Source organism: Nothobranchius furzeri, chromosome 2 (genome assembly GCF_043380555.1).
Source record: "Nothobranchius furzeri strain GRZ-AD chromosome 2, NfurGRZ-RIMD1, whole genome shotgun sequence".
NCBI lineage: Eukaryota > Metazoa > Chordata > Actinopteri > Cyprinodontiformes > Nothobranchiidae > Nothobranchius > Nothobranchius furzeri.
This window is the reverse complement of record NC_091742.1, coordinates 72855504-72882989: the sequence shown is the minus strand read 5'-3', so window position 1 is coordinate 72882989 and position 27486 is coordinate 72855504. Positions and strand designations below refer to the sequence as shown.

Sequence of the window (27486 nt, the reverse complement as noted above, 5' to 3'; positions counted from 1 at the left end):
TAATAGAAGTGGGCCAAATACAGAGCCTTGTGGGACTCCACTTTTAATATAACTCTGCATTTTTATGGCTTTAGTTTTAAATTATAGTGACTTCACTGACAGTTACTGTGGTGTACGGGTGATTGTAATTATTTTTTTTATTCCCTGTGATGTCACCCAGTCTACTCATCTCCCGGCACCCCGACAGCTAATCGTTTTGTAAGCCTGAGCCCAAGAGATCCTGCTTTTCTCCACCAGCAACAGGTGAGGTCCTTCCCCAGTTGCAACTTTCTAAGTTCACCTGCTCCACATATCATGTATAGTTGTTTTTTTTTTATTTTTCAGTTTGTTTCCCCCTACTCCCCCTCCTTAGAATGACCTAGAAGTCAGGCTCTGAATTAGATTTTCAGGCAGCAGTCAAATGAAGACAGGGAGTTTCTGCTGATGTCAAATATTGTTTGTGAATGTTAGTTCAGACCGAGTCCTGTGAGTCAGTAAGTGGGTCTGCGAGTGAGTGTGTTTGGGTCTGAAGGACCTTTTCTTTTTACACTTTGCTCGCTTTAAAGCCAGTCATAAAAGGTGAAGGGTCACTGTCACTGTTGCCACTGCCAAAAGACAGATGGGACACATGGGTGCTTTCAGAGCGTAATGTGCTCCTTTTTGTTACCTTCGCACATTATTTTGGAGGCTTACTCTCTCTCTCTCACACACACACACACACACACACACACACACACACACACACACACACACACACACACACACACACACACACACACATGCAATCAACAACCTTTATTTACAATCTGAGTACGGAAAAGGGGCATCGTCCTACTGTAGGATGTCCTCGGACAGAAGTGGTAATGCCTGTGTGTGTGTTTGTTGCAGTGTTTTCAGATGAGAGTGTGTGTGCTCTTCCCCCAGCACGTCTTATTGAAAGCGCTGGTCTGAGGCCAAGGCTTTTCCAACCACAACTAATTGAATGCATCTGCACGGAGCTCCATAATGATCGCTGGGTTCCTCCTCAGTTTACGCTCTTTTATTTTTTTATGTTCAGTAAAAATCACAAAGCTGCACTTTCCTCCCTTCTTCTCCTTCTCAACAATTCTTTTCTGACTTAAATTTAAGAGAAAATAATAAAAGCAAGGGGCTTGTTTTGTCGTTGGCTTCGGGATGCTGGTCTCCCACCCGGGAGGATGACGGAGGAGGAAAGGGAGGATTCACTTGGCTGAAGTCTAACAGTTTGTCTTCCACATTTTCTAGTAGCACGGCTACAGGAGACGGCAGCAATCTGCTGAAACTCATCCAATTCTCAGTTCTCAGAGGCAATGAAGTCAAGTTTCGCTCCAGATTTTCTTTAAATCAATAAGATTTATAAATATCCTCGATGTAGGCCCGGCCACGTAAACCGAGGGTTCCTCGGATGCGGCCTGGAAAGATTTCTCAGGAGAAGATAATAAGCGGAGGGACACCTCTCCAGAAGATAAACGCACACTCTGTCCTGATGAATAATTATTTTTAGCATGAAAACATCCAGCCTGTCTTGATTCATCCTGCTCATCACACTTGTTTTTGTTTTCCATGGTCTGATTTAACGGCTCTGGGATTTGGCTCGGTGGAGTAGGGAAGAGACTTGGAGCCAAGTCCTTCAAGACTAAACACTCTCTGAAAATACTTCGTCATTGTCCTCATCTTGCGGTGATGTGTTTATTGTGTCGGGGGCACAAGCTTTTACACCACCGGTCCAGAAGTTCCTGGGCGTTTGCTGCAAAGCGTTAGGCCTGGAGCCGTGCGTAGGATTTCCACCGACGTTGGAGATTCCTTTTTCCCAATTTTAAATTAAAGAGGGGATACTTTTTGCCGTTCTTACAGGATGTGAGCTCAAACATACATTTTCTAACCCTTGACCTAATCTTACGTAAGATTAAATGTGTATGATTTTAAAATAAACACATTTTATTGCTCTAAAATAATTAATGATACCATGATTAACACATTTTTAGAAAATCCATCTGAAAGTATTGATGTTTTGTGCTAAAACACACACACACACACACACACGCACGCGCACACACACACACACACACACAGACCGGGCTTGAAAAACATCAACAAAAACAAAACAGCACCATCCGCTCCCACACCTGCTGTACGGATCCCAGGCAGTGAATGTGTGAAGCCCCTCCATTCATCCCTCGCCTTGGTTAACCCCTCCAGGGAATGCCACCGTCAAGCATTCCGCTGGGAAAGATCCGTGATCAGATGTCATTTGGTATTATCTAAGGAAGGATCCTAATCCACAATCTGCCCGCATCTGTTTGCTAACGTTCCCAGCTCCATGTACCACCCCCACCCCCTCCTCTCTTGTTGTTTTTTTTTTTATATATATTTTTTGATTTGGTTTCCCCCGCTGCCCCGCGCTACTCTGATGTGCCGGTGCCAGCAGACAGATGGCGAGGCCCTAGAGGAGCTGTGGCGGGAGCGGTGTGGGGGTGTACGCTCCCAGCCTCTGATAAACACACAGCAAACACTGAATGGAGCAACTTTGCTTTGTTTCCTGAGTCAGGTTCAGCAGGCAGCTGTTGATGGAGCCACACTGATAAATGCTCCTATTTATAAACACCTCTCAGATTTTACTTCAGTAGAAAATGCTCCATCCAGGTGCTCGAGGGGCAAAGAAGGAGCGTTTTTCTTGACCGCTGCAAGAGGCTTTGAATATTCAGCGTATCTCTGATTAAATCTCTTTTAAGAGCCTCTGCAGAGACGTCCGCCGCTGCACGAAGAGTGCTAACGCTGCACTTTTCTCCCGATGCATTACTAAATGAATGCGTTGACCACAGGGCAAGGTTAGGTTGGTATTGGCAGAGATAGCTCTCAGCTGGATTGCCGACACGTGCGCTCGCATAATGCATGCAAAGGGGACACATCATCTTGTGTGTGGCTTTTTTTTTGTTGCTGTTGCAGTCATTTGTAATCTGTATGTGAGGTTGTTTTGAAATGCGGGAAGAAGGGGGTTAGTGTATGTGTGTGAGTGTGTCTGTGCTTTAACTTCATTGCACTGTGACCCTGAATCAATAAAAACAGTTAGCTAATGAAAATATAAAGTCTGCATGCTGGAGGGCATGCGCACTCTGTCCTGAACCTGGGAGAGCATTGACAGGGTGCATGCCTCTGCTGTGCTGCAGGGCTGCACTGACTTAGCAGGTGAAATGTAACCAACTAACTGCCCTCATGTTGTTGTAATCAGTTGAACTTCCAGCTTTAGCTGCTACCTCTAACTGTATTGTACAGAATAAGGTTTGTGCCAAAAGTGTCGACCAAAAAAAAAAAAAAAAAAAGATAAAATACAGTCACACACTAAATATACCTGAAGAAAGCAACCAAAATGAAATAATTAATAAGTAAATATATATACTCCAAAATGAAATGTTAATTTATTTGATACACTTTTGGGTTCCTTCCTAATTCTGCATTATTCAGAGTCACTATGTAGGCTTTTATTCTGAAGACTATGTAGGCTTTTATTCTGAAGTTGTGTTTTGGTTCTGTCTACGGCTTTTTGCTTTTGCTGCACCTTGATTTAGCTTCAACTCTGGGTTTTTGCTTTTGCTATTGAAAGGTCTCAGTAGAAGTTTGTGTGTGGCAAAAACCTCGAGCCACTCTCCGAACCCTCATAACCAATGACATGGAAGCACTGGTAACACTGTTCCACTGAGACTTTCTTTCAAAAGAAAAATCAAGGTGCAGCAAAAGCAAAGACCTCTCAGCTGAACCAAAACATGTTCTTCAGAATAAAAGGCTAAGTACAGGACATTCAAAGTGTGGCCCAGGGGCCATTTGTGGCCCTCTGAATGATTTTCTAATACAATAATTTCTAGAATAATGAATTCTGTTTCTCCTCTAGACTATTGATAAATTGACACTTTCTAATATTTTATGTTCAGATTCTTACCAACTTGCATATTTTAGACAGATTTTGAAGAGCACAAGTAAAAAAAATTACCAAGAAAAAATTATTGCTGCCTGAAAATTGCCACATCGTGGCTGGTTTCACCCCATAGACTATAATGGATTCTACTTGAAGCAGTGATGTTCCGCTGCCGTTACACTCTGCTGATGCTTCCATTGTGAAATAAAACTAACTAAAAATGTTATTGTTGTGGCTCGTGAAGACCATAGCCTTAACGATTTTGGCCTTTGTTTTGAAAACACCTCTGGTCTAAATAGTCTGTGTAATGCAGAAATAAGTGATAACCCAAAAAGTATGTCAAAGAAACAAAATGTGTCAAAGAAACAAAATGTGAGTAGTTGAGAAGTAATAATAATAAAAATAAAGCTTTAGAAGTACAAATATTTACATTAGAATTAACTTTTTAGACAGGTTTTTTAAATTAATTTTTTTGCTTCTGAATTGTTCTTATTTTTTGTTTGTTTCTTCTTTTGCTTTTATAAGGTACATTTTGTGTGGGACTATAGTTTCAGGATGATCCTTGTGGCACAAATCTTATCCCACAGTAACTGCATGCTTTTATTTATTTGCTTTGATTTTACTGTCATTACCCCACAAGTAATGAAGAGTCTCCAACGTTTAATTTTTACTCTCATAACTCTTCCTTCTGCTGCTGCTTTGACTCCTCTGCATGCATGTGTGTTGTACAGTGTTGAGTTGTAGTGTAATCTGAAGTGGAAGTTGTCTTGGCCCAGTGATCTGACCGCTAGGTTTCAATTGACAGCTGAGGAAGTGTGACTGGAGCGTGACTCAAAACGGCAGGCATTATGGCCCCAGTGCCACTGACGACACTTTGGGGATTACTTGGCAAAGGTAACCTTTTCAATCTTTCATGCCATTTCTATTTCTCTATCTCACCATATATTTATATATATATATATGCACACATACACCTATAGAATTGATATGGTGTGGTATTATATATGCTTTTTAATTTTATTATCAAGCTATATTTTGACATACATAGATAAATATAATCATGTAAAATGTTAATGTTTTACAAGATTTTTTTAATTCTACATTTTTTTATATAAAAACCCACATTCTGTTGTGTCTCATATTTTATATTTTTAAATTTTTATATTTTAGTCTTTTCTTACATTTTAACTGTAGAAAATAGACAACAATTCACCTGTTCTTTCTAATTTTTAAGCAATAAGACAATAACGTGATCATATTTGTTCATATTTATCAGTCCAGTAGTCAGCTAAGTGTGGTTTTTGATGGTGTACTGCACAAGTAAAGAAAGTTCATTTATCCAGGACATATCACAGGTAAAACCATGAAGTGCTTCACAAAGACATCAAAAACAAAACATAAATTAAAGACAAAGAAAATAAAAATAATTAGAATAATCAAAACAAAAAGCAAATGCTTTTTTAAAGCCACATAAATAGATAACAATTATTATTTGCTATTATAATGGGTAATAGTAGTGATATAATAACGTAATAATAATTTTTGAAGTCAAAACAAATGTTAAGAGAATCTAATTCAAAACTGACTTTCAATTCCAAAGATGAATAAACATATTTCAGAATAGTAATCTTGACTCTCAAAAGAAAGAGGACAATAATTGAGCTGTTTTAGAGAACTCTTTGAAAAACCTCAGTTTGTTGAAAGACATCTGAATGACATGCTAACGGCTAGTCAGATCTGCCCATGACCCATAGACAAATCTGACGTGCGGGCAGATTCTAAGGTTGTCTTTCAAACTGTCCACACGCAGTTGGACAACACTAGAACCAACCAACCAAGGGCAACCAACAACGTGTCATATTCAGCGATAAAAATCAGCCAGTGGGGCAGTACGTCATAAACCGTAGAAAAAATGAAGAAGTACGTCTATCTGCTCATCTCATGGAAAAGCTTAAATTCATGCCTGTCATTTTTTGTCATGTCGTTCCTAAGTTGACACCGTCTTTGTAGTTTTTATTCGCCACAGCTCTAGCCTTCCCAGTGAACGTAGAGCGCAGTGATTGGCAAGACACAAAACAGTTTGGTCCAGTGGTAGACCAGCTGAGGCTACTATGCAGCATGGCTAGACCGACCAGCAGAGCTAAATCTTTTTGCTACTGCTACGGTTCGTCAAGATTTCTAGCCTAAGTTGGGTTGTCAGCGTGAGGAGCTCTTAACTACCCCTCCAAACTGGGGTTGCTCTGAGCTATCCCCAATAAGAAACTGATTTTTTTGTACTCCTCCTACACGGTGCACTTTGTTGTTTAAAAGTAAAGAGTAATATTTATTTACTTTTAACATAACGTAACAATGCAAAATACTCTTTACATTTAAGTAACCTGGAACCAGTTGACATAACTTGCTTAAGTCAATTCAACACTTCACGCACCTGAAAATTGCCACATCGTGGCTCGTTTGAACCACCCCCATAGACTATAATGGATTCTATTTGAAGCAGTGACGTTCCGCCACCGTTCCACGCCGCTGATGCTTCCAGTGTGAAATAGCAGAATACTGCAGTTTAACGCTTCATTTCTGCTGGCTGCTCTGTCAGTCCTTACAGCAACCTCCTTCCTGGTGTACCGAGACATTCCAGCCCATAATAATCCAGTTGTCCTCTTCTTCTCAGTTAGAACGAAATATTTCACAACTCAAAACCAATCCTTGAATCAGAGAGGTCATTTTAGGTCACAATTGATGCAACACGAGGCTCGTCTACCCCTCATATTTAAACAGGCTTAGCTCTGTTTGACTTCATGCTTCACTCTCTTTAACTTAAAGTTACAGATCACCCCCCCACCACCACCCTGCCCCCCGCCCTGCCCTCACACCCACCTACTTGCTTCCATACTGTATTTCTGCCCCTCTCTTGGGGATCAACCTGAGTCGTTTCAGCACAGCAGAGCCAGCAAGCTGAGCTAAGCCTTTTCTTGTTTGCTCTTTTTCCCCTGGATATATAGAGTATCTGTGTGAGAGTGTGTGTGTGTATGTGTGCACTTGTGTATCTATCTAACAGGGGACTTCGGTGTCATTACACATTCACCAACAGTGGACCATCAAGCCAAAAGGGGTCATTTTTTAGGTCCCCTCTTGGACATGCTTTAAATCATGTTAAAATCATGTCAAAACCCATCAGGAGAATTTTTATCATTTTAGCCAACAGGGGACCTGAAAGTGTGTGAGTGTTAAAGTGTATGTACACCAGCGCCCCTGCAGGCTGGAGATGGGATTTTAATGACCTATTCACACACATCACTTTTCACACTCCCCATAACCCAGGCCCCTGGCAGCCTTTCAGACCGCAAAATTACTGTCAAACAGGCTACAAATCAAACAAATCAGTATATTGAAACAAAATTAGGCATTTTTGGTAAGAAAGTGTCCAATAACTAAACCAGAATAACTGCTGTTTGAGATGGTTTACTGTTCAATAAACATGCATTTAAAAAGACAAGAAAAATAAAATAAAAAAACAGACAAGTATCAGCATGGGAAGAGTTAGTGATTGAAAAGGCAATACTGCATAATGCATTTTATTGTTGAGATTTACAACAGAAAGAAGGTCCACACTTGGCTTTATGGAATGACATCGGTCCACTGTCGGCTGGTAAATAATAACACAAGCTCCCACTCAATTAACATAGGGCAATATACACATTCCAGAGTTGGTCATTTAAAAATGAATCAAGCTAAATGGAAAACATAAGAAAATATTCAAGACCATTTCTTTCTGTCTTTACATTAATAACTAAAAACTAATTTACCGTTCACTCTTTTAGGATCCCTTAATCTCCTTGGCTTGTTTTTAAAAGCAATGTTTCACACAGAAATCCCCAAATTTGTTTCTTCTTTAGTAGTGATTAAATATAATTTTGTTTTGTAAAAACAGTGTCCAATAACTAAACTAGAATAACCGCTGTTTGAGAAAGTTTGTTCTGCAATTACTCTTCAATTAACATGCATTGAAAAGACAAGAAAATATTTAAAAAACAGACAAAGTTTCAGCATGGGAAGAGTCAGTGATTGAAAAGGCAAAACTGCATAATGCATTTTATTGTTTTTAAAACCAAAATAAAGGTCCACACTTGGCTGTATGGAATGACATCGGTCCACTGTCAGTTGGTACATAATAACACAAGTTCCCACTCAGTTACCATAGGGCAATATACACATTCCAGAGTTGGTCATTTAAAAAAGAATGAAGCCGGCGGCCGGCTGCAGTTTTGTGTGTAGGGAGGGGTGGGCACTCTATGTGACTGGCCAATCACAGAGCATGAAGACAGTCAGTTACCCAATGAAGATTTTCCTTCAGCATGATTACAGATATTTACGAGTTTTACTCGTTTCATGCTCGTATTCGTCAAAAATGCTTCATCCCTAATTTAAACCCTCTTAGTTCTGTCTGTCTTGTCAGTTCATTGTTTCCATGTCCTGCGTGCATTTATCATTAAAGACCTTTTACATGTTCCAGTTTGTCTGCCTGCCTGCTTCCTCCCCAGCATTTGGATCCTCACAACCGCTCAACTCACATGCACCATGACACAATTACTCTTCAATTAACATGCATTGAAAAAGACAAGAAAAAATATTTAAAAAACAGACAAGTATCAGCATGGGAAGAGTCAAAGATTGAAAACGAAATTTTGCATAATGCATTTTATTGTTTTTACAACCAAAAAATGGTCCACACTTGGTTGTATGGAATTACATCGGTCCACTGTTGGCTGGTACATAATAACACAAGTTTCCACTCAGTTAACATAGAGTGATATACACATTCGAGAGTAGGTAATTAAAAAAAAACGGAAAGCATAAGAAAATATTTAAAATATATGCAGCTAATGTGCAGTGTTACTTTACAAACTGGCAATGTTGTCACTGCTATTTAAACTGTGAAATGCAAATAAAAAACTGAAGCAATATTTAACTAATGTAGATATGAAGACAATGTGTTACTAAAAATAATAAGTAAAGAAAAATACATGAGGTAATAGGAGTCATCAGTTTCTCTGGAATTCAAAGGATAACTCAGGGAGAGTACTGTTTAACTTCTTAAAGCTTAGTGTTAAACTATCGCAACAATGTCTACAGTCTCCAAGGATATACATGCATTATTAATATAGATTTAAAAAATTGTGAATTTTTACTGATTAAAAACTGTAACATGTGTTAGCAAATTGAGAAGGCACATTTGATGGATCCATTTGAATTTACATAAAATGACCAATTGTTTGTACACTGATTTCTCTTAAGAACTTAGGATTACTGGTTTTGTTATTGTTAGCACAAAGACCTCCTCATAGCAGTAATTTTGTTGTGCACAAAATATTTTACTGCTTTCCAGTCTCTTCCTTTATCCCTCAGAAGCTGATTGTCATTTAGGCATCTTTGACACTCTGCTTTTCCTGGAATTTTCATTTCCTTTAGAAAGTTCTTGAAATGCTCGTCAATGACTTCTCTCTCAGTCTCTGACCAGGGCTTCTTGGGTTTCCCTGTTAGTAAATTAACAAGAGAAAGTAATAAATGGATTAATAAAAATCACGCACAATCTGGTCAACAAATGTCAAGATATTCAATTTAGATTTATTACTATATAGGTTAGGGAACCCTGGTTCTGGAGAGCCGTTATCCAGCATGTTTTAGAGGTTTCCCTGCTTCAACAAACCTGATTTCAATCAGCAGGTGATTAACATGCTTCTGTAGAGTCTGATGAGCTGCTGAACAGGTTATTCAACTGTGTTGAAGCAGGGAAACCTCTAAAATGTTCTGGATAGCGGCTCTCCAGGACCGGGGTTCCCTACCTCTGCCTTATACAGAGTGAAATGAGTAACTCACTTAAAAAACTGTCAGCAATTCAAGGTAAAAAAAAAACATTGCTAAGCTTTGTATTAAACAAGAAAAAACTAATGGAGATTGAAAAGAAACAGAACATAAGGAGTAACTCACCCTTTTTAAGCAATGGCACTGATGATTTTTTAATGCCCCCAGTAGCCTTTTTTGATTCAGCTGTGCTCTCTTTGCAGGGTCTATCCTTTGAAATTTCTGAAAAAAGCACTGTTGGCAAATGTTAAGTTGTTAACATGGGATGAAATTGACTTAATGATTTACAAACAGTGGATTTAACCCTTTAAGACCGGCGGGAGTGCCGGCGCTCCCGTTTGCAAATCTGTGTTCAAATGCTTGTAAAACTAAAACTATTAAGATAGAACAAAACTTTTTTTTTTGCATATTAAACCGGAGTTACACTTAAATCTCACACACTGAATATGTCCCAGAGTGCTGCGTATTTCTGCTAATGAGTTTGCAAAAAACAACCAAAATGCGCAAATAAGAAAAGCGTTTTCATTCAGTCACTGACGCTGTGCCTTTCTGATCTGCAGCTCACGGGGCGTCACACGCTAGAATAAACATCATCACGTTGTCAACGTGAACTGTCACATGATTATCACTCTCCAAATCGTTTGCTTTGACGTAATTTTCCAGCGAATTGTAGTTCTTTGTAGTCCCAGTTTTTCGGCTTTTTTCTTGTGCTTTTTCGCAATAATACGTTTAGACAAACACATCCTACACACATCACACACCCATTACAAACTTCTGACACATACACACACCACTACGAACGTTTTGATGAATCACAGTCTCACCAAACGGTACATCCTCCCTCCTCAAAGCAGATGACGCCATTACAGCGCCAGAGGATTTTTAAGTTTCACTTTCAGTTTCCTCACATATATATTCATGCAATATTCTTTATTATTGTTATTATTATTAGTGATAGAAAAGGAAAACTACAGGTGCTGGCCAGTAAATTAGAATATCATCAAAAGGTTGAAAATATTTCAGTAATTCCATTCAAAACGTGAAACATGTACATTATATTCATGCAATGCACACAGACCAATGTATTTCCAATGTTCATTACATTTAAATTTGATATTCATAAGTGACAACTAATGAAAACTCCAAATTTGGTATCTCAAAAAATTAGAATATTCTGAAAAGGCTGAATATAGAAGACACCTGCTGCCACTCTAATCAGCTGATTTACTCAAAACACCTGCAAAGGCCTTTAAAAGGTCCCTCAGTCTTGTTTTGAAGGCACCACAATCATGGGGAAGACTTCTGACTTAACAGCTGTCCAAAAGACAATCATTGACACCTTGCACAAGGAGGGCAAGACACAAAAGGTGATTGCTAAAGAAGCTGGCTGTTCGCAGAGCTCTGTGTCCAAGCACATTAACAGACAGGCGAAGGGACGGAAAAAATGTGGTAGAAAAAAGTGTACAAGCTCTAGGGATAACCGCACCCTGCAGAGAATTGTGACGACAAACCCATTCAAAAATGTGGGGGAGATCCACAAAGAGTGGACTGCAGCTGGAGTCAGCGCTTCAAGAACCACCACGAGGAGACTCATGAAAGACATGGGATTCAGGTGTCGCATTCCGTGTGTCAAGCCACTCTTGAACAAGAAACAGCGCAAGAAGCGTCTCGCCTGGGCCAAGGACAAAAAGGACTGGACTGATGCTGAGTGGTCCAAAGTTATGTTTTCTGATGAAAGCAAGTTCTGCATTTCCTTTGGAAATCAAGGACCCAGAGTCTGGAGGAAGAGCGGAGAAGCACAGAATCCACGTTGCATGAGGTCCAGTGTAAAGTTTCCACCGTCAGTGATGGTGTGGGGTGCCATGTCATCTGCCGGTGTTGGCCCACTCTCTTTCCTGAGGTCCAGGGTCAATGCAGCCGTCTACCAGGAAGTTTTAGAGCACTTCATGCTTCCTGCTGCTGACCAACTTTATGGGGATGCAGACTTCACCTTTCAACAGGACTTGGCACCTGCACACAGTGCCAAAACCACCAGCACCTGGTTCAAGGACCATGGTATCCCTGTCCTTGATTGGCCAGCAAACTCGCCTGACCTTAACCCCATAGAAAATCTATGGGGTATTGTGAAGCGGAGGATGCAATACGCTAGACCCAACAATGCAGAGGAGCTGAAGACGACTATCAGAGCAGCCTGGGCTCTCATAACACCTGAGCAGTGCCACAGACTGATCGAGTCCATGCCACGCCGCATTACTGCAGTTATTGAGGCAAAAGGAGCCCCGACTAAGTATTGAGTGCTATACATGCACATTCTTTTCATGTTCATTCTTTTCAGTTGGCCAACATTAGAGAAACAAACATTTTTTCATTGGCCTTTAGAATATTCTAATTTTCTGAGATACCAGATTTGATGTTTTCATTGGTTGTCACCTATAAATATCAAATTTAAATGTAATAAACATCGGAAATACATTGGTCTGTGTGCATTGCATGAATATAATGTACAAGTTTCACGTTTTGAATGGAATTACTGAAATATTTTCAACCTTTTGATGATATTCTAATTTACTGGCCAGCACCTGTATATACTACTGAAAAATTAGCTAAAAATATTCAACATTATTATATTAGACTCCTGCAGATTATTATTATTTATGTTTTCATTTTTGTTACAGTTCATATAAATGAGTGTATCTCGGAAACTATTTTATGGAAGCTCTTCAAATAAATTTTTGGTTGTTTGAAACGTTTCTGTGAAACTTTTTTCCATTGACAATTTTGAGGGATAAAGCTGTGGTATTTCTGTATAATGAAAAATATGTGTAAAAACAAAAAACAATTATCAATTTCTGTATAGATAATTGCATTTTTTAGGAAAATATTTTGTTGCTATGAACAATTTATATTTTAGAATGTTAGGGTTGTATTGATGTATAGAAAGTTGAAATACAGCAAAAATTGGCACCACAGCATATAAAAATGTAAATATAAGTTCTGGCGAACTTGTTCTATTGCAGGTCTTAAAGGGTAAATGATTTTAATTTACCATTATTACAGTGAATATAGTGGAAAAACTTACCTTTTTGACATGTGGTAGCAGTTGCCTCACATTGTGCATCTCCATCTGAATCACTTGATTCTTTTTCAGCTGCAATAAAATGTTTTAAGTAAATAATTAAACACACATATTTTAAACAAAGTATTCACCTTATGTTATCTAATAATACATTAAGAAAAAAATGTAATCATTCACTTACAGTCGATGTTAGGTGTGATGTCTTCCAGGGATTTTCCTTTGAATTTACCCATTCCACCTTGCAGAGCATAAAGAAGTCTACTGACTTTTGTCAGTTGGAGCGTTTCTTCAGGCAGTCTGTAAAACTCCCTATGCACATCAATATTATGTCCCATAAAAGTGGCCAGTTGGTCTAGTTCATGGTTTTGCAGGTTAAGGAGCTGTGAAATCGTGGCTACATGCTTTCGTAGTTTTGTTGATGTGAGATTTTCCGGCTGTTTAGCTCCACAACTTTCTGCAAACCGCTTCAAGCTATCACATCCACGAATGCCCTCTTGTGAGCCATAAAACGGATGGGCAAAAATGTAGGGATTAGTGGGGGAAATCCCAGCCTCTTTTCTTGTTTTTATAAGAAGTTCCACAGATTCTTTTATATTTAATGGGAACAGCACAGGTACTTTGCGGCCTCTTTTCCCTCGTACCTCCACCCTGATGAGATTCTCACAAAGTTTTTTTTCAAATGGCGAGAGGCTCTCCAAAATGTCATCATGCATGTTGTGTTTGTTCCTCTGTAAATATGTGTTGAGTTCCATTCTTGAAACTTCACCTTCTCGGCGACGATTGAACAGTATCAGTTGTGTGAGAGTGATTTGAGATAACTCACTCCAAGATTTTTGTGATGGTTGGTCAGAAAGATTTTTTTTGTGGACCACCTCAAGGCATTTTAGGTAGTCCTGAAGTTTTTTTATGTCTCCTGACAAAGGCAGTATTTGAGGGCTGTTCCATTTTTTCTGGTATAGAGTTTTTAGGGCATTGGATGACACATGTGTTGTCCATTCCAGTTCAATTAGCTTGATAAATTGCTCTGCTTTTGACTTTAAATCATCATCCTGTTGACGCAGGGCCTCTCCTTGCAAAATGTATGACACTTTCACAAGAGAATGGCGAAGTTTAAGGGCTGTTGAGGGCACTGAGAATCTGTTTGATAATTCATTAAACCCAGTCATCTGTTTTACAGCCTCAAGGACTGTGTTGAATTTTCCAGGGCAGATCAAGTCCTTCAAAAAAACGATGTCCTTGTCTAGATTTCTTGCAATAAGAACAAGTCTGGCGAGTTCCCTCATTTTATTTCTGATGTCTGCTCGATGTCGTCCAACTTCTCCATTTTTAAGGAACATTCTCTCTCCCAGTGATATAATAAGGGTGTCAGCCTTTACTAACTGAGTTACATTATCATACGTCATTTCCTGGAGAACAGTTTTAAGACCATTGGAAACTGTGTTCTCCATTGGTAACATCAGTGAACAACTTGCCTGGATCCTTCTTTTCACAGCCTTGTCCTCGTTTACTTGCAGTCTACAACGCTTGTGGTGTCTCCAGAGATCGGTCTTGATGTACATGGCAAAACAAAACTTGCAAGGCAGGTAGTCTGTTGCACCTGATGGATAAGTTGCTTGCCTTTTTGGTATAATTTGTCCTTTTCCAGAGGACAGGACAGAACAGTTGTGGTTATAGTTTCCCATGTTTCTTACTTTGGTCAAAAGTAAGCAGTGCATGGCTGATCCTTTCTTGTGCGCAAGTGCCTTGGCGACATCAGGTTTATCTGAATGCTTTTGCTTCAGATGTCTTGTGATTTTTGTGTAAGGCTTTTCACAGTAAAGGCAATAATTCTTCTTATCGTAGACACGTTGGTGTGCAGTGTTTGAAGACATTTTTACTGTGACGTTATGTTGTTGAGAGTCGTGTGAAGACTGTTTGATTTTATACGGTGGTTTTCCAGAGATGACTTCCTTTCCTTTCATTTGTTCTTCTGATTGTTTATCGTCTTCTACTTCTTCATCTGACATTTGCAGAGAAAAGGCAACCTGTTCCTTGGTGGTCTGGGGGGAAAAAAGTATTATTTTGCAAATAATAAAATGATAATACATGCATCAACATTTCACAGTTAATATATTCTTCACCACTGTTTAGATATTCAAACCATTAATTACCATTTCACACTCAGAAAAGTCCTCCCCTGAGACAGAAGATGAAGTCAACAGGTTACTTCCAGTAATCTCAGGTTGATCACTGACATTATCCTCATCAATGTCTATCTCATCTGTTTTCTGAGGACAGCAATTTGCTGTATGGGTTCCAATCTGTAACAACAAATATTAGTGGATCAATTCTTATATCAAGTGACAGTGAAAATGTAGGCATTGGAATAAACAGTAAAACAAAATCTCTACTGTAGCAAAATTGTTGGTGTGTTACAGTAAATGAACCTAATATTGCCCAAGCCACTTGTAAAAACATACTTTATTTTGATTCTCATTCTCAGCCTTGTTCATTGTTCCAGTACCAGCAGACCGATGTGTCAAACCTGAAATAAATTAAAATAAGGTTAATCAACTTTCATGGAAATGATTTAAGATGGTGTTTTCCAATCTATAAAACATTAAATTTAAAATTATGGTACTTACACGTGACAGCCTTAAGACATTCTTCGATGGTGGGACGTTCTTCAAGTGACCTACTTAGCATCCTGGTAATAATACCTTTTTGGCTGCTCCATTTTTCCTCAAATTGAAGAGTGAAGTTGCCCATTCTGACATTTTGAGATAGTCCAATGGGATCGTCAGAGTAGGGTAATCTACTTTGAAAGGGATGTTGTCCATCGGTCAAGATGTAATGCAGCAAGCAACCAGCTACCTAAAATGTAACAAAATACATCAAAACAATGTAATTAACAATCACAATGACAGCTCTTTGCATTATGTAATTTGCACAAAACTAGCCATATTGAACATAGTGAATAACAATAATTATAATTAAAACATTTGATTAAATATAGGGATGAGCCGTACACTCATTTCAGACGAGTATCCGGTACGGATAAAGCATTTTTGATGAGTACGAGCATGAAACGAGTAAAACTCGTAAATATCTGTAATCGTGCTGAAGGAAAATCCTCATTGGGTAACTGACTGTCTTCACGCTCTGTGGTTGACAGTGTTGGGCAAGTTACTTCAAAACTGTAATGCATTATTTATTACTTTTTACCTTTATTTTAAAGTAATTCATTACATTACAATATTACTGATTTTAAAATGTAAGGCATTACACTACTTTTGCATTACTCTAAGTTACTTTGAACAAAACAACGTCAGTATGAGTTTGGTAATCTGATGCCTGGTGAACTCATGACACATCCGGTGGAAGGTGATGTGGTGTCTGAGCTAGGATTGCTGTTAAAAACAGTCAGATATAATAACAGTGCTTTAAAATGATTGTTTATTAAATAAAAGCAACAACAATCTGTACTCTCGGCATGCTGCCATCTTAGATTAACTGAGCAGCGAGTGAGGTGGTGGGGGCTCCAAGCCTATATTTGCCTTGGTTCCCAAATGCTTGATACGGCCCTGGATGTGGGACTCTTCTGGGGTGATCTGATTCTATCACATGTATAAATATTAAATGCTTATATATTATTGCTTTTCACTGGTAAAAATGTGTGCTGGGGATAAATCTACCTACTTTTTTTTCTTTTCAAGCACTTTGTTTTGTTTTCTTGATTTTATTTGAATCATTTCCGGCCTTTTCTCTCTCTAACCTTCCTGCCTGCTGCAGGTTTTCTCCGTCTTCCAGAAAACCCGTTTCCTAGATTTCCTACTTTCTAACTAATCAGCCAAAAGGATCTTCACATGTGCGGCGCTCCAGCAGCAATGAGTTGAAATCACCGGAGCCCAGATGAACTCAGCTGAGGCAAAGCACATCAGAAAAGTACAGAATACCAGAGAATATGCGCTGATATGAACGATCGCAAGTGAATTATTTTGTTTTAGTGGAGCGATTTTGTGAATGTTACAGCGGCCGCGTGCAGGATGCAGCTGGAGTGTTTGAGCCGTTACCGCTGCGTCCTCTCTGCCCGCAAAGCTGAGTCCATTAATGATGTCATATATGCAGATACTGGAACTTTTTCCGGGTTTCCCGCAATTTGAATTTTTAAGAAACACAGCTTGATTCTGGGTTTAAAAATGCATTGTAATTACCGCGTTACTGACAATTGTACCGAGTAAATATTACCATTTTCTTTCCCTGTAATGCCTTACATTACCACATTACAGCAAAAAGCAATGCATTACAGTAATTAATTACATTTGTACCGCGTTACTCCCAACACTGGTGGTTGACCAGTCACATGGAACACCCGCCCCTCCCTACACACAAAACTCTGTAGCCGGGAGCAACACTGCGCATCCATGCACACACACAGACAGTAACGGATTTCTCTGTTTTTGCTTCACTGTTGCTCACGTTTCTTCAGTACTCCCTAGGGGTTCTTTAGCTCGCCTCTTTTTTGGTTTAATATTTAAAGTAGCTTTTTTCGTAACGTAGGTGGTGCATTTGACAAAACAGAACTGAAAACAGCTCATGCTGCGCCAATCACTGCCTCCGCTCCGGTCTGGGGTTTTTTTTTTTACACTCACTCTCTCCCTCTCTGTATCTCTCTCACACACACACTTTAATCAACATTGTTTTTAAGGATGAGCGAGTACACCACTATCTGTATCTGTTCAACCATCTAAATTATCTGTCCTCGGAGTGGGCGTGGTTTAACCGGAAGTGGGTGTGGTTTACATCAATACGTTATTTTATGTCTGATCAGAAGTTGCCATGTGTATTGTTTATTTGAAAACCATTTACAGAGCAGCCTCAGAGTTGAGATTAAATGTTTTTGATCACAATAGTAAAGGAACTATTACAGAACAAGTTTTTCAATAAAATCAGAACATTAATATTTAAGTGCATAGATTAAGAGAGAGAGAGAAGAAAAGATCTTTTCTATAGCGCCTCTCAAGATAAAAATCACAGGGCGCTTCACAAAAACAAAACATGTAAAATAGAAAAAATCATTTAGAAAATGTTTAAAATATATTTAAAATGTGCAAAAAATAGACAATTGTGATTAAAAATGTAAAGAAAGAGAGAGAGTGAATAGGAAAGAGGGAGTGGATCCTCCAAAGGAAGAGGAGAGAGAGAGGGGGGAAAAAGAACCCCTACTGGAGCGGAAGCAGTGGCTGACGCAGCACGAGCCGTTTTCAGCTCTGTCTTGTCAAATGCACCACGTACGTTACGAAAAAAATAACTTTAAAGTAACTTTAAAAAGAAGCAAACTGAAGAAACATAGGGAGTACTGAAGAAACGTGAACAGTGAAGCAAGCACAGAGAGATCCGTTACTGTCTGTGTGTGTGCGTAGATGAACCGGACACGGACTGAGCAGAGCTCCCGGCTGCAGTTTTGTGTGTAGGGAGGGGCGGGCTCTCTATTTTACTGGCCAATCTGTTTAATCAAAATAAAAAGTTGTGTCTGGTTCTAGTCTTTCATATTTCCTAGTTCCTACTGCATGAGTTCAGATGTATTAATACATGCAATTAAATAGTAATGTTCTGATTTTATTGAAAAACTTGTTTTGTAATAATTCCTTTACTATTGTGATCAAAATATTTTATTTAAACTCTGAGGCTGCTCTGTAAATAGTTTTCAAATAAACAATATGCATAGCAACTTCTGATCAATCCATATCAATATCAGGCTTAAAAATAATGTATTGATGTAAACCACACCCACTTCCGGTTAAACTACACCCACTTCCGGGTTAGGCCACGCCCACTCCGAGTACAGATATAGGTGATTTAGGTGGTTGAACAGATACAGACAGTGGTGTACTCACTCATCCCTAATTAAATACTTTGAATATTTACAAATGGGCATTTTACCATGGTGTAATTCTATTATTACATTTGAAGAAATCCAAACACTTGCTGATTAATGATCAAAATAAACCATCATATAACATTTACAAGGTGAACATACTTGGATATCTGATTCCTTCTTGTATCTATACTTTAGACCTCCAACATCCTCATAACTGGACCAGGAAAAGGATCCAGCCATTTGTGAAAACAACGTTGTCTGTGCAAGATCCAGTTTCCTGCTTGCTCCAAAGTCTCCAATGTAAAGTTTATTGTTGATATCTGTACAAAAAAGAAAAAAAAGGTCATTTACTAATTCAAACATTGAACCGTAAAATCATTCAAACTAACATTTTGATCTTTTACATTTATAAGTAAAAATAACAGGATAGTTTTGCCATGACATTTCTTTTACCAAACAAGATGTTTTCAGGCTTCAAATCTCTGTGCAAAATTCCATGCGAGTGCAGTTCCTCAAGTCCCAGCAATAACTCTTGGCAGATCTGTAGTCTTCACTGCTCTGTCAAGTTTTGTCTCTCAGGAAAATCTTTATTTTCAATCAGTTCCATGAGATTATATTCGCAGAGATGGGAGACGAAGTAGGCAAAATATGTGTCTTCCAACACAGTAAGGGGCTGCAACAGATGTTCAGTTTGTAACTTTTCTGAACAAAGAAAATTTGCTATTTCCAATTCCTTTTCACAAACGTGTTTAGCAACTCGTTTAACTGCCACAAGGCAGTTGTGAAAGACTCCTGGAAACACTTCTGCTGCATTGCATCCATTTGCAATCTTCTGTTTTTGGTTGAATACAAGGCCATCAATTTTCACCACACCAGGCTCAGAGTCAAAAATTTCGAGAAATCTCCTCCAACGGGATTCCTTAAAAATTAAAGAAACAATCGAACAATAGAAAAACATGAGAATATGAAAAGCATACAATTGTTTAAACATAATAGGATTTTTTTTCTGTGTATAGACATGGAGGCAAAAAACCTCCACATAGCTTCACCTTCTTTTCCATGTGCTCACTACAAGGAGACACAGAGGTTTTCTAAAAAAAAAAAAAGAAGAAGAAGAAAAAAGACATTTACAGTATGAATTAAAATATGTAAGTTTTATTTTACTCATTGATAAGCTTTAGAAAGCATTTTAAGTGTTTCAATGTATTTAATAAATACATTTATACCAGTTTCCAAAACACATTTACAATATCACTAATGTTAAGAGATGACAATGGTGTAATCCTTGAGACTAATGGCATATAATAAAACATGCAATGGATAAAAACAATGGATGTAAATAAAAATATAAATACCTGTCGCCATGAGCAGTTAGAGTCTCCATAGTCATAAACAACTTCTTCTCCTGCTAGTATTTCTTTGATTGCAAATGCACACAGGTGGGGTCTTTTCTGCTCATCCAGTACCTTTGGACCAAAAAGGAACAGACAGAAATGAATTAGTCAGCATATTGTTTGAAATGTTTTTACATAACACTTCTGTGTTTCTTACTATTTTCACTTTGCTGTTTGGCTTGATGTGATCGTCATTCATGAATCGTCCAAGTCTTGCCGTATCTTTACTGCCATCAACACTGCAAATCAGGACTTCTTACTTACAGTTATTGATGAACTTGTTCTAGTTCTAGTTAGGAGGTTCGTGTAATTGTACTTACCAAAAAGTTTCTCCTTGGAAGCAGTAGAAAAACAAAAATGCTGCATCCACGTCTGAGTAACGTTTATACAGGGCCTCTCCTTCCAACCCAGTGATATGTTTTCCAACATACTCCAGCAAGAATTCTCCTGGATCAATATTTTTAGTGGCAATAACACCATAACCTGAAAAATATGATGAGAGTAGCAGTGATCTTTGCATTTAAGAACTGACAAGAATAGAGATATGTACATATACTTCCCACAGTGTGTCTTTAAACTACTCAAACTTTACAAGTTATACACATAATATGAACAGAAAATCTTATTCTTAAAGAGCAAATTGCAAGTAAAGCCCCCTTCAGACAGGCCATGAAAAACGGAAATGTTCCAGACTCTGTCCGTAAGACCTTTGTGTCTGAATACAAACATCTGGATAACGTGTCCCGGAATTTATCCGGACGAAGCCCCTAGTAACAGGTCCGGACTTGTTACGGACAAGGTGGCTGCTTCAGACTGGTGAGGTAGAGTTCCGGACAGGGAGGAGGGGGAGGAGGAGGGGACCGGGGGACGCTGTGCACACCTGGATAGCTCGCTGCTGTATAACATGCGGCGAACCCGGCGAACCATGGCACCTCGTCTGTGGAAAGCCAAAACCACCGAAATACTCCACTTTCCCAACGTCTAGTTAAGAGATGGCGACATTTTGGCCTTCCATACAAGCCTCCTATGGTACCGTCTAGACGCGCAACGGAGCGCATCACACCGCTTCCGTGATTCCTTTTAACCATTGAGCTTCATCATCCAGGTCTCTTATGCGTCTTCGTGTGCACAGAATTATGCTTAACATAAGTCCAATCAGTGAGAGGAATTCTATCTCTTCCATGTTTGGGTAAATGACGCATGTGCGCCCGCTGCACTATCCCCCCCCCCCGTCAGACATCTGGAACTTTTCCCTGCTGTGTGAATGCAGCCGAAAGGACAAGTTCCGGTACAAAAGTGGTGTGTCTGAAAACACAGTTCCGGTTAAAAACCGGATTGAATTGTCCACAAATGTTCCAGAATGTCTATCTGAAAAGGGCTTTAGAGACGCCCATGAACCACTGTTCAGAGAAACATAAGAGAAACTTGTTTAAAAAAATGTTTTACCCATACATTAATTATTTAAGCATTGAGTCATTTATGTAAGGAACGCTGACGTCGTTAGGTCCGTTTTAGGAGGGCTTCAGGAATTGACTTCAAGGGGGCACTTCTCCTCTTGCCATCCATCTTCAAGGAGAAGATAGAAGATTTCATCATCCTTGGACAGGTAAATGCATGATGCCATGCATAGCCTTTGGCCACAAGTTCCATTCTCTGTGTTTTGTTGGCATGGAGCTGAATTCAGCTGCGATTCAGCATCACAGCTAAGCTAATGTAGGGGAAACACTGCTGTTAATCCACAGTGCTGCTGTGCTCTTGGGTTTTGTCTGGTGTTTATATAGACAGAAAGACAGACGGACGGACGGTCCTTCCTTTCTTTCGCTCTCTCTCTCTCTCTCACTCTCTCTCTCACTCACTCTCTCACTCTCTCCCTCTCCCTCTCCCTCCCTCCCTTCCATCATTCATTTATTTATTTATTTATTTATTTATTTATTGTCCCCTTAGGGAAATTCTTCTTCACAGGCACTGTCAGGGGTGATTGCTTTTGCCCCTGAATATTATGTCAAACTTTAGCAGGTTATCAAACACTACCACAACAGTCATTGGTCAAGAAGTTTGTTTGGAGTAGGGGCCATGTTTACAGGTTATCAGAATAGACAGTTTTGTTTTGCAGCCAATGGCCAACTATCTACATCTGAATGAGGGAAAGACAAAGCTCATTGTTTTTCACCCCAACAGCAGGAATGTGGATCGTTATGTTGATCTTGGCCCTCTTTCTCCATACTCTAAACCAGTTGTTACCAGTTTGGGGGTGTTTGGGCTTCCTGACAGAGTTGTGGAAGGCGCTTTATAAATAAAGCTTTGATTGATTGATTGATATATTCTGGCTTGTTGAAGTAGAGCAAAACATTTGTGTGGACAGTTTTTTAAATACATGCCATCTCTGTGATCCGTCAAAACATTGTGTTCAGGTGTTTAATGTGATTGTTTACTTTGTTTTAAATTAATGTATTTTTCCTGACAAGTTCTATGGCAATATACAAATGTAATGAAGGATGTATTCCTGTGGTTGTTTAAATGCTTTGATGTAATTGTATTATCGAAATAAATGGTTAAATAACCAAATATTTTGGAGTATTGGGGGTACATTTTTGTCTCTTTAGGTACAAAATAGGTTGTCGCTGGGGGGGGGGGGGGTACCCTCATAGGTACCTTATTGTACCCTTTTCAAGGGAACATTTCTGTACTATAGTTTGAAGGTACATTTATGTCTTAGGAAAGTACATGACTGTACTTCAGATGGTACAACTTCATAAGGTACAAAATTGTACCAAGCCTAAAGGGTACAGAAATGTCCCTCAAAAAGGAACACCCCCAGCGACAAGCGTTTGTACCCTTTTTGGTACACTTTGGTACTCCTATTTCTGAGAGTGTAGCTTAGAACTCCCTTAAATTACGTCAGAGGCTAAGACAAAAAAAAAATACAGCGTTTTTAAAAGCTTTGCTAAAAAAGGCCCCTTTTTACTCAAAAATCTGTGCTGTTTTGTATTTTAAAATGAAATACCTACAATAAACATTTAAAGCAGTATTTTTTGGACAGTATTTTACATGAATTAGAAAAAAAATAACCTGCAATTTGCTCTTTAACTAAAACATACCTTTCTCTTTGCCGATCAGTTTCTTCTGAAAAATGTCTTTGTCATTTCCAGAAACAATGAAGTGCAATGCATCCTTTTCAGGAGAAATCCTTCTAGGCCTCATTTGTCTGTGGAAAAAAATTAGACAAGGAACATTTTTAGACAAGGAACATTTTTAGACATGATAACTTGTCTGTACTCATCATCACAACTTGTTTCAAAATAACTGTTTTTACAAAAGTGATGAGCAAGTTAACTTGGGTGAATTCATTAAAAAATATGTATCAGTATTTCTGTAACATAGTTTTAACAATGGACTAAAAAGAATCACAAAATAAATTAGTTAAAATGTGGAACTTACCTTGAGGTTTAGGTTTTGTCCTCCAAAATGTAAAGTGGTTAACACTTTAAACACTTCCTCAACTTTCTCAATTGAACTGTGGTAAAAGGCAAATAATTCAAAGATAGATTTTTGTCATCAAGAGACAACACTTTCTAAAATATGTAGCAAGCACAGAGAGATCGTTAGTCTGTGTGTGTGCATGGGTGAACCGGAGCTCCTGGCTGCAGTTTTGTGTGTAGGGAGGGGCGGGCTCTCTATTTTACTGGCCAATCACCGAGCGTGAAGACAGTCAGTTACCCGATGAGGAGTTTCCTTCAGCAAGATTACGGTTATTTACCAGTTTTTTTTTCAAACAGGTTTTATTAACTTGTTAATACATTCAGAAAATACATTCAATATATCCATGGATCACATTTTACAGTTGTTTACAATTGCAATAACATACATGCAACATTAAGAAACGATTAAACAAAAAAAACTATAAATAAACAAAAAATGGACGAAAACATGAATAACTTAGAAACATAACACTTAGGGGTCTGCTGTGTCTAAGTTGAAATGATGAAATAAGTTGATGGTCTTTGTTAGTTTATTGTTCTTCTTTTTTAATTTTTCAATGCTGTTCCAATATCTCCCCTGATGATGTTATCCCACCTCGACTCCTGAAAGAGGTGTTTCCTTTAATTAGCAATAGCGTGCTAGGCATTATAAATAGTAGCTTGACATTGGCTGAAGTTCCTCGTGCCTTTAAACACGCTCTTCTACAACCAATCCTGAAAAAACCCGGCCTTGATCCCACCGATTACTCTAATCTCCGACCAATTTCCAAATTACCGTTTTTATCTAAGGTCCTTGAGAAAATAGTCTATGCACAGTTGGTGAAACATCTAAATGAAATTCAGGTAATGGACATCTGTCAGTCTGGTTTTAGAAAACAGCACAGCACTGAAACTGCTCACGTTCGGGTGTGTAATGACATTTTTCTGGCTTTAGATTCAGGTTTCCATGTGGTTCTGGTACTTTTGGATCTATCCGCAGCATTCGACACGATCGAGCCATTTTCAGAAAGCACGCTGTCTCATACCATTTTTACGCTGACGACTGTCAAATCTACTTTTCATTTAAGCCAACTCAATCAACGAAAGTTCTGTCTGATTGTATCCTTGAGGTCAAGCAATGGCTAGCTGATAAGTTCCTCCATCTTAATGACTCCAAAACTGACTTAATCGTTTTCAGTACTTACAGTACCACGGCGACTCATCAACATGACCTCAGCTATCTCTCACCTAATGTATCCTCTGTAATCTCCAACCTTGGAGTAAAAATGGACCAGGCTCTGAAGATGGATGCCCAGGTCAATAACACAGTTTAATCATGTTTTTTCCAACTAAAACGCATCTCGAAACTAAAGCACATCCTGAGTGTCCATCTTCTGAAATCTGTGGTCCACACTCACCTCAAGGCTGGATTACTCTAACTCCTGCTTATATGGCATCAGTAAATCAGCTCTTTCTAGACTTCAGCTGGTCCAGAATTCAGCAGCTAGGTTGCTGACTGGAGCTGACAGAAGACAACACATTTCTCCAATTCTGAAATCTCTCCACTGGTTGCCCGTACAGTTCAGGATAAACTTCAAAATTATGCTTCTGACTCACAAATCCTTGAACCATCAAGCTCCTCCATATCTGTGTGAACTTGTCCATTACTACAACCCGCCGCGTGCTCTCAGATCTGAAGATAAGCTCCTCCTAGCTGTTCCGAATGCACGTTTAAAAAGCCGTGGAGAAAGGGCTTTCTCTGTCTGTGCACCCAAGCTGTGGAACGCATTACCACTGCTAGTGAGGCTAGCACCAACAGCTAGCATTTTTAAATCACGCTTGAAAACTCACTACTTCAACCTAGCTTATATAACATAATTATGACCATCACTTACATCTGCATTGTTTAAAAATGGACTTTACAATATCAACTTCCATACTATTGAGGTTCTTTTTTAAAATGTTTTTCTAATTTTTATTCTCCCTGTGTCTTATCGATTTTTAGCTGTTAGCTTTTGGGAATTTTGTTGTATTTCCTTTTTATCTTTTATCTGTGTTCGACATGTTTGTATACCGCCTGTTTGATTAACTAACATTTTTAGTGTACAGCGCCTTGTTTGGTTGTAATGCCTTGTGAATGCGCTTTATAAATAAAATTTGGATTGGATTGGATTGGATTTCATAAGGTCAGTAATTCTGAAATTATAGAAGGAGGGGATACTTTTCTGAAAAATCATTTTATGTAAATAATATTTTGCTAAAATAATGACTAAGTTAATTATGTATTTTTCATTGGATGATAAATGAGGGTTAGTAACAATAAGAAGTATTTCATATTTGCTTAAAGAAACATTTTTTTTGTAACTTTCTGGAAATGCATCTTTGTAAATGGAACCAAAACAAAGATACATGAAAGCAATCAACAAAAACATGTTCTATAGTTTCTCCCTTACAACCACAGAAAGTACAGATGTCAGAAACATTTGGGGAAAAAATATAGATGTTTGCTTATGACGGGTAATATCTATGAACAATTTTGAATAAAACTTCTTTTATCTTATTCACAATGACATATTGGTGAGGTAGCAGAAAGATCCTGTTCCAGAGTTTTGTGTTCATCAAAATCCATCTATGTTTACATATCGGGGCTGAGACAGGATCAATTACTTTTCTAATAACAGAATTATTACATTTCTTATCTGTGATTGGAATCTCAGAGATAGTTGGAGGTCTGACTGCTGCAGATAACATAAAGTTTGATTTTATGGTCTGTGCTAAAGAGAAAATACAAACAGGGATGGATTTAATTACCATGTTATACTCTTCTTGTGAGTATTAATATTATATTTTTCTAAGAAGTCTTTGTGGGATAATGTTTTGCCAGTTGTATTTAGTAGATTATTCACAGTGTTTACATTATTTAATGACCAATTGTGTAGATAGTGTTTTATTTTTGTTTACAATATATGTATTGTTCCAAATAATACAATTGTGAGGAAAGAAGTTGTGTTTAATATAAGATTCCAACATAATAAAGCTTGTTTATGAAAATTACTTAATTTAACTGGGAGTTTTCCTACTGAGAAAGGACATTTCAACAGAAAGTTAAGTCCACCAACAGCATTAAATAGATTATCTGGGACAATATTCCACATGCTATTAGGGCTTTTAATGAATCTTTTAATCCAGTTGATTTTTATAGTTTGGTTAAATGAGGTAAAGGTTAGTACATTAAGGCCCCCTTCAGCCACTGGATTTGAGAGAACAGATCTTTTTACTACCGGACGATGCCCCTAGCAACAAGTCCGGACTTATCACGGACAAGGTGGCTGCTTCAGACCGGTGAAGAAAAGAAGAAGAAGAAAATATAATTTCTATAGCGCCTCTCAAGATAAAAATCACGAGGCGCTTGAGGTCGAGTTCTGGACAGGGAGGGGCGGGAGGAAGAGGGGACCGGGGGACGCTGTGTGCACCTAGATAGCTCGCTCCTGTAGCATGCGGCGAACCATAGCAGCTCGCCTCCTACCGTACCGTCTAGACGCGTGACGGAGCGCTTTACACCGCTTCACACCGCTTCACACCGCTTCCGTGATTCCTTTAACCATTGAGCTTCATCATCCAGGTCTCTTATGCGTCTTCGTGTGCGCAGAATTATGCTTTACATAAGTCCGATCAGCGAGAAGAATTATATCTCTTCGTCTGCCATGTTTGACTGAATGGCTTTGTTTGGGTAAATGATGCATGTACGCCCGCCGCACCATGTTTACGCAATATCTGGGTACAGCGCCCCCCCCCCCCCCTCACACATCTGGAATTTTTCCCTGCTGTGTGAAGGCAGCAGAAAGGACAACTTCAGGTACAATAATAAATAGAGGGACAGAAAACGCAGTGATACACAGGAAAAGGGGAGAGACATGGAAGAAACATGGGAG

The 27486-nt window shown here is 38.8% G+C and overlaps 3 protein-coding genes across 11 annotated transcripts in view; 1 reads left to right on the top strand and 2 right to left on the bottom strand.

Moving 5' to 3' along the window:
* Positions 1-27486, top strand: part of LOC107377098 (nuclear factor 1 B-type) — a 107076-nt gene that overhangs the window by 58738 nt on the left and 20852 nt on the right. For 6 of the 9 annotated variants that reach the window (XM_054747543.2, XM_015946524.3, XM_070547877.1 and 3 more), the window contains exons 10-11: positions 161-243; positions 4713-4801. In XM_054747543.2, the coding sequence (XP_054603518.1) occupies positions 161-243; positions 4713-4801 (172 nt within the window). Of the gene's footprint in view, positions 1-160; positions 244-4712; positions 4802-18897; positions 19815-27486 lie in introns of those variants that run through there. The other 3 variants (XM_070547879.1, XM_070547881.1, XM_015946525.3) reach the window with 3 other exon arrangements.
* Positions 5091-18991, bottom strand: LOC139061597 (uncharacterized). The gene is made up of 8 exons (XM_070547870.1): positions 18862-18991; positions 15467-15695; positions 15302-15366; positions 14993-15142; positions 13024-14881; positions 12846-12914; positions 9893-10000; positions 5091-9438 (listed from the first exon to the last, which is right to left on the bottom strand). The coding sequence occupies exons 1-8, from the start codon at positions 18940-18942 to the stop codon at positions 9227-9229; spliced, it is 2772 nt and encodes a 923-aa protein (XP_070403971.1). The 5' UTR covers positions 18943-18991; the 3' UTR covers positions 5091-9226.
* LOC139065318 (uncharacterized) lies at positions 19253-26979 on the bottom strand. Its single transcript, XM_070547901.1, has 6 exons — positions 23195-26979; positions 20417-20579; positions 20254-20335; positions 20058-20168; positions 19752-19793; positions 19253-19621 (listed from the first exon to the last, which is right to left on the bottom strand). The coding sequence occupies exons 1-6, from the start codon at positions 23295-23297 to the stop codon at positions 19253-19255; spliced, it is 870 nt and encodes a 289-aa protein (XP_070404002.1). The 5' UTR covers positions 23298-26979.